Source organism: Dunckerocampus dactyliophorus, chromosome 19 (assembly GCF_027744805.1).
Source record: "Dunckerocampus dactyliophorus isolate RoL2022-P2 chromosome 19, RoL_Ddac_1.1, whole genome shotgun sequence".
Classification (NCBI taxonomy): Eukaryota; Metazoa; Chordata; class Actinopteri; order Syngnathiformes; family Syngnathidae; genus Dunckerocampus; species Dunckerocampus dactyliophorus.
This window is the reverse complement of record NC_072837.1, coordinates 9,892,362-9,898,592: the sequence shown is the minus strand read 5'-3', so window position 1 is coordinate 9,898,592 and position 6,231 is coordinate 9,892,362. Positions and strand designations below refer to the sequence as shown.

The 6,231-nt window shown below is 38.3% G+C and overlaps 1 protein-coding gene across 2 annotated transcripts in view; it reads right to left on the bottom strand.

Annotated features, from left to right (window-relative positions):
- Positions 1 to 1,882: 1,882 nt before the first annotated feature.
- The window catches only part of LOC129172447 (kinesin-like protein KIF26B), a 38,002-nt gene continuing 33,653 nt past the window's right edge, over positions 1,883 to 6,231 (bottom strand). For both annotated transcript variants that reach the window (XM_054762171.1, XM_054762172.1), the window contains 2 exons: positions 5,053 to 5,197; positions 1,883 to 4,363 (listed from right to left, as the gene is read on the bottom strand). In XM_054762171.1, the coding sequence (XP_054618146.1) occupies positions 4,309 to 4,363; positions 5,053 to 5,197 (200 nt within the window). In that variant the 3' untranslated portion in view covers positions 1,883 to 4,308. The remainder of the gene's footprint in view (positions 4,364 to 5,052; positions 5,198 to 6,231) is intronic.

Below are 6,231 nucleotides of genomic sequence, written 5' to 3'. Positions count from 1 at the left end.
CGTCGTGCGAGTACTGTAACTGCATGTCACAATCCGGCACACATGTAGACGAGGCTGCCATCTTGTGGCAGAGAAGTGAACACATGTTATTTTCCTGTTACGTGTCACGGGTTACGTAAGCGTGAACAAGTCAGATAATGACTTCATCTGGTGTCCTGTGCATTGGATTACCAGGAACACGCATCGTACAAGTACATTTACTCATTTTTTGTTGTTGTGGCAGTTGTTGTTGTGTAATCACAATGCAAGCGTTACATTTAGTGTCATGTTGGGAATATTCACATTTTATTTGTATAATTATGCCCACTCATTCAGGTAAACTTCCATAATGTAACATATATATATATATATATATATATATATATATATTTTTTTTTTTTTTTTTTTTTTTTAAATCTGACTTTGTATCATGGTGGTTGAAGTTTGCAGTGATGTAAAAACATTTTTTTTTGCTTTTTTTTTTTTGAAATAATATGTCATGTTATTTATTTATTATATATTTCAGCATTATTATCATATAGTCTATCTGTATTTTATATGTATATGCTTTTTATTGTGTAATTTAATATACATTTATACAATATTTAAAATTGTGTTTTTATTATTATGTTTCTAAATTCGATGGAATTTAATATAAGAAATATTAACATTTTAATACATTAAATATTATTATTATTATTATTATTATGATTATTCCAAATTCCATGGAATTTAGCTTACAGTTGCTGCCAAAACGATTTGGTTGTGATTGTACTCTGCATCATACAGCGTGTGCAATTTATTCATGTTTTGATGAATTATTAAATTTCTACCTCACTAAATGGAACATTCGTGACATTAACTCATGAGGTGCAGTCATTGTTTTCAGTGTGTTTGGGGGCAAAAAAAAAGCACACAAAAAAGAGAAATGAACAATACACTGTATGTATCATCTTCCTACCATTGCCACATGAATAAATCGCTTTTGAAACAATCTCTCGCATGCTCGCATAAGTGATCCAATGAACGATCACTATGTGCACGTTACTGTACTGTATGTCTTTCCATGATAGCACATGCACTGCTGAGTGTGTGAAACTGAAAGTAAGGCTTAAACACTAAAGGAAGTAGAGCAGAAAGAGAGGAAGGGCAAATTCAGCAAAGGAAGTGTGTGTGTGTGTGTGTGTGTAAGTGTGTGTGTTGTCCCTACTGTAATTAGTCGGAATTTATAATTGGCCTGCTGTTTTTGGCTTGAATATGAAGTCACACTGATGAAGTTATTGTGTTTTTAAAAGGTCGAAAGGTGGTGTGTTTTTAAGCACATGCAAAGTGTTTAATACAGTAAATCGTTTGAAGTGGTTTTGGTATCATTTTGAAGAAACTGAAAACACCACGTGTCTAATGTCCTCGGTGGTGGACATGAAGACTTACGACTAATACTACGAATGTTTCATATGAAATGAAGATGCTTGATGATGCATGAAGATGCAGAAATGCATGTGCGTAACCAAGAAGAAAAAAAACATTCATAGTAGGACTGAAAAAGCGTGGCCATAAAATTGACAAAACGCTAAAAGTTCAAGTTCGAGCGGCAGTTTTTTGGGGGGTTTTCATGTCCAATGTTAATATAGTTACAGTGGTGTGAAGTGTTTTCCCCCTACTTGATTTTTTTTTTGCATGATTGTCACACTTAAATGTTCATCGAGCAAATTTAAATGTTAGTCAACACAACTGAACACAAAATGCAGTTTATAAATGAAACTTTACTATTAAGAGAGAAAAAAAATCCAAAACAACATGAAACATTACTTAACTGAGATTAAGTGAGATCCGTCAGTTTGGAAAAAATTAAAAAGCCATTTCCAAAGCTTTGGGACTCCAGCAAACCACAGTGAGAGCCATTATCCACAAATGGCGAAAACATGGAACAGTGGTGAACCTTCCCAGGAGTGGCCGGCGAATCAAAATTACCCAAGAGCGCAGCAACGACTCATCCAAGAGGTCACAAAAGACCCCACAACCAACATCCAAAGAACTGCAGGCCTCACTTGCCTCAGTTAAAATGAGTGTTCATGACTCCACCATAAGAACGACACTGGGCAAAAACGGTATGCATGGCAGAGTTCCAAGACCAAAGCCACCGCTGAACAAAAACAACATTAAGGCTCGTCTCAATTTTGCCAGAAAACATCTCGATGATCCCCAAGACCTTTGGGAAAATACTCTGTGGTCTGACGAGACAAAAGTTGAACTTTTTGGAAGGTGTGTGTCCCATTACATCTGGCGTATCAGTAACGGTGTATTTCAGAAAAAGAACATCATATCAACAGTAAAATATGGTGGTGGTAGTGTGATGGTCTGGGGCTGTTTTGCTGCTTCAGGACCTGGAAGACTTGCTGTGATAAATGGAACCATGAATTCTACTGTCTACTAAAAAATCCGGAAGGAGAATTTCCGGCCATCTCTTCGTGACCTCAAGCTGAAACCAACTTGGGTTCTGCAGCAGGACAATGATCCAAAACACACCAGCAAGTCCACCTCTGAATGGCTGAAGAAAAACAAAATGAAGACTTTGGAGTGGCCTAGTCAAAGTCCTGACCTTAATCCTACTGAGATGCTGTGTCATGACCTTAAAAAGGCGCTTCATGCTGGAAAACCCTCCAGTGTGGCTAAATTACAACAATTCTGCAAAGATGAGTGGGCCAAAATTCCTCCACAGCGCTGTAAGAGACTCATTGCAACTTACCACAAGCGCTTGATCGTAGTTGTTGCTGCTAAGGGTGGCCCAACCAGTTATTCGGTTTAGGGGGCAATCGCTTTTTCACACAGGGACATGTAAGTTTGGATTTTTTTCTCCCTTAATAATTAAAAGTTTAATTTAAAAACTGCATTTTGTGTTCAGTTGTGTCATCATTGACTCCTATTTAAATTAGTTTGATGATCTGAAACATTTAAGCGTGACAAACATGCAAAACAATAAGAAATCAGGACGGGGGCAAACACTTTTTCACACCGCTGCATCTGTGTTTTTTTTTTTTGTTGTTGCTGGTAATTGATAAATTCTCAGTATCGCCCCACCTTACTTTTTACATTAGTTTCAAAAGACTTTATTTAAAGAAATGTATTGGCATGTTGTTCAGCAACATCATGTATGTAGAAAATTCCCAGAAGAAAATAAAGCATATGGCAAAATTTCCTTTTCATTGGGTTCCATGAAAAACAAATAACTGAATACATAAAAAGGAGTGTTGACACGTGATTCATTTGAATAGGACAGAAATGCTATAAAAAACAAAATTATTATAGTGCGTGTTTTGGCAGACATATTGGCAGACGTACACAAATACAGGTATGATTCAGTCTAGGGATGCTCCGATCCATCGGCTACTGTATCGGACGATTTCAGTCCGATACATAGCCTGTAACTACCACCGCATGCAGTGACGCGTCTTGGGTAGCCTCCTGCTCCCACTTTCCTTCACACTGCACAGGCGTGCCAAAACAAAAACAATCATGTCTGCCGTGAGGAGCTTACCTGCCAACACGTGCCACGAAACCTATCTCGAGGGGCTAGCACGTTAAAAAGCTTTAATTTAATACAGCATTTGAAGAATAAACACTTAGTAACACACGTTACACGTTAGTAAGGTGAGCTTTTGAGGCTCACGATGTCATCAACAGTCAAGTGCCAGCTGACGCAGCCAAAACGGTGGCCGACACTCACCCGTATGTGCGTGACAGTCAGAATGCTAAGCAAATAACCCGAAAAATGATTGAATCCACCGGACAAAGTCACCAGCCTGATCAGAGCATCCCTAATTCGGTCATGTAGAAAAGTTTTACATTTATTTTCCAAATATTAAAAATAGAAATCAATTAAAAAAATGTCATACATCAAATAAAATAAATAAATACATTGTATTAAAAAAGTAAATAATTAAAAACACCAAATTACTCAAGAAATTTCCACAAGTTCCAGGTTGAATAACTGATGAACAAGTCTACTAACAGGGACATGTCACATTTATGTACATTATATATTCTATTTACACCAATATACAGCATCCATGGTCGAAACTCGTCATTAAAGTTCACAATATGTGTCGAAAGGGCAGAATTACGAAAACATCCTCCACTGTAAGTGCGTCAAAAAGTTCCGATGAAGATAAAACTAGTGCTAAGGTGGTGTAAAGGTGTTTTTACGTATTAAGAAGTGAAAACACACAAAAATGTGGGCAGTATGACATGTACCGTGTGTACCTGGTTGAACTATTTAGCGGAGTGATTCAGTGTGAGTCTATCAAATAGCGCCGCTGCTCTTCTGGTTTCTCAAGGACCTCCAGGGGCGCCAGAGAATCCACCTTGAAAGTCCGGCAAAGGTCGCCTGCAGGACAGTGATGACAGAGTGTGAATGGATGATGAACAGGAGACCTTGGCTGTCTGATATGACAACATATAAATCGCTGTAATGTTTGCAGGACGCGATACCTCGGGAAGTGATGGCCTTTTACGCCCCGTGTTTGTTTTTACGTGAAGATGCTTTGCTATTGTAAAAGCTATTTCTTCTCTTTGGCCTTTCTTCACGGTTTTTGCTATCGGAGGAGTAGTCGATGATGACACAATTTAAAAGGTTTTCAAAGTGTATTAAAAAAATAAGATCTGGACATTTATGAATGGGGACCATTGAGAAAGAGCCCATAATGAAAGTACACAGAGTCTATATAGCAGTTGCCGCGCCCCTCTAGCAAGTGAAAGTTAAGCTCATGTAGAAGTGAGAGTTACGCTTGTGTGAGTGAGAACAATGCATCTGTTGTGGGTCTGTCTCTTCCAGTATTTTTCCATGAGTTGTGGCGCTCTGATTGTGCTACGTGAGTGTGTGTCAACAAGGCCTTCTATGAGAAACTATCAGACTGAAAATGCACTGAGCTATTAGACTGAATCTAGAAGCATAATAATAATAATTACAGATTAATGATTAAAGAAAAGGTTACACGGCAACCCGTTTTTGTTGTCAACTTAGATTACCGGTTACTGGAAGTAAAACATTCCCTGAGTAAAAATAACAACACTCACAGTCTGGATTCCACACGATGTACTCCTGCATGGACTTGTGTTTGGCCTCGCCTCTCCTCAAGTTTTTGGACAGGGCTTGGACGTCTGTGATCGTCTGCTGTCTGACCTCCGAAAACTGCAGCTTGGCGCTGAAGCATGCGACCCCCTGACGACGGAAACACAATCATGATCGAACTTTGGTTTTCATACACCCTACTTTCATACAATTTTTTCGTACAGTTTCGTACAGTTTTCCACTAGCTAAACATTGCACGTGGCAAACTAGTCCCACGCTTGTTTCTCCTTTATCCAAATCATTTTGTGTAATCCATTGTTTTTTGTGTTTTTTTTTTTTTTGTGTGACTTCTAAATAACCCACCAAGAGGCCAAACAACATTGCTGCGTATTTATCATAGTTTTTGTTAAAATTTTTCCCCTAAAGTTTTCCCTCAGTTCGTACACAGTCTGGGTTTTCGTACCATATTGTTTGTAACTACTTCGCTTGCCTTGTACTCACGAAATTGCAAAAAATGAGTCAGTGTCCAAACACAATTTGATAAAGGTGAGAATCTCTATTGAATTTGGTCTCATCAGGATTACTGGAAATCCGCATCAAGTTCCATGCATTCGTCATTTATAATCATTTGTTTTCTGCATGTAAAACTCTAATTGTGCTCTATAAAATTGACTTTTGTTGATATTTTTGGGTGTCTGAAGCGGATTCATTGGCTTTTACATTATTTCCTGTGGGGAAAAAAACCTCAATTTTCATCAAACTTTTTCGAACGAATTACCGAAAACTGAGACTTCTCTCTACTAAATACATTAGATAATTTTCAACAGGTTTACGCTAACTTTCCATGGAGGGTTTTTACTACTGGCCTTGACCTGGTCCTGGCTGAACCATCGGCCCCAAGACCCTTAAAAACCGTGTCCCCAGTAAGTAGGTCAGAGTACCCCCAACACACACACATCTGAGATCAAGAGCCACCCCCTCCTATCGAATAAACAGTTAGGGCAGGCACAGCCCACAAGGGAATGAAACAAGAAGCCATATAATGTCTATAAACACAATTAATCTCATTATAATGATTATGTCTAACATGGAAATGATATTTAGGGAAATTATACATACAAGATTATCTTTTACCCTTTTGGCCATGACGTGATCAGTGTTGGTCTTTGTTCTTTGCAGCACAT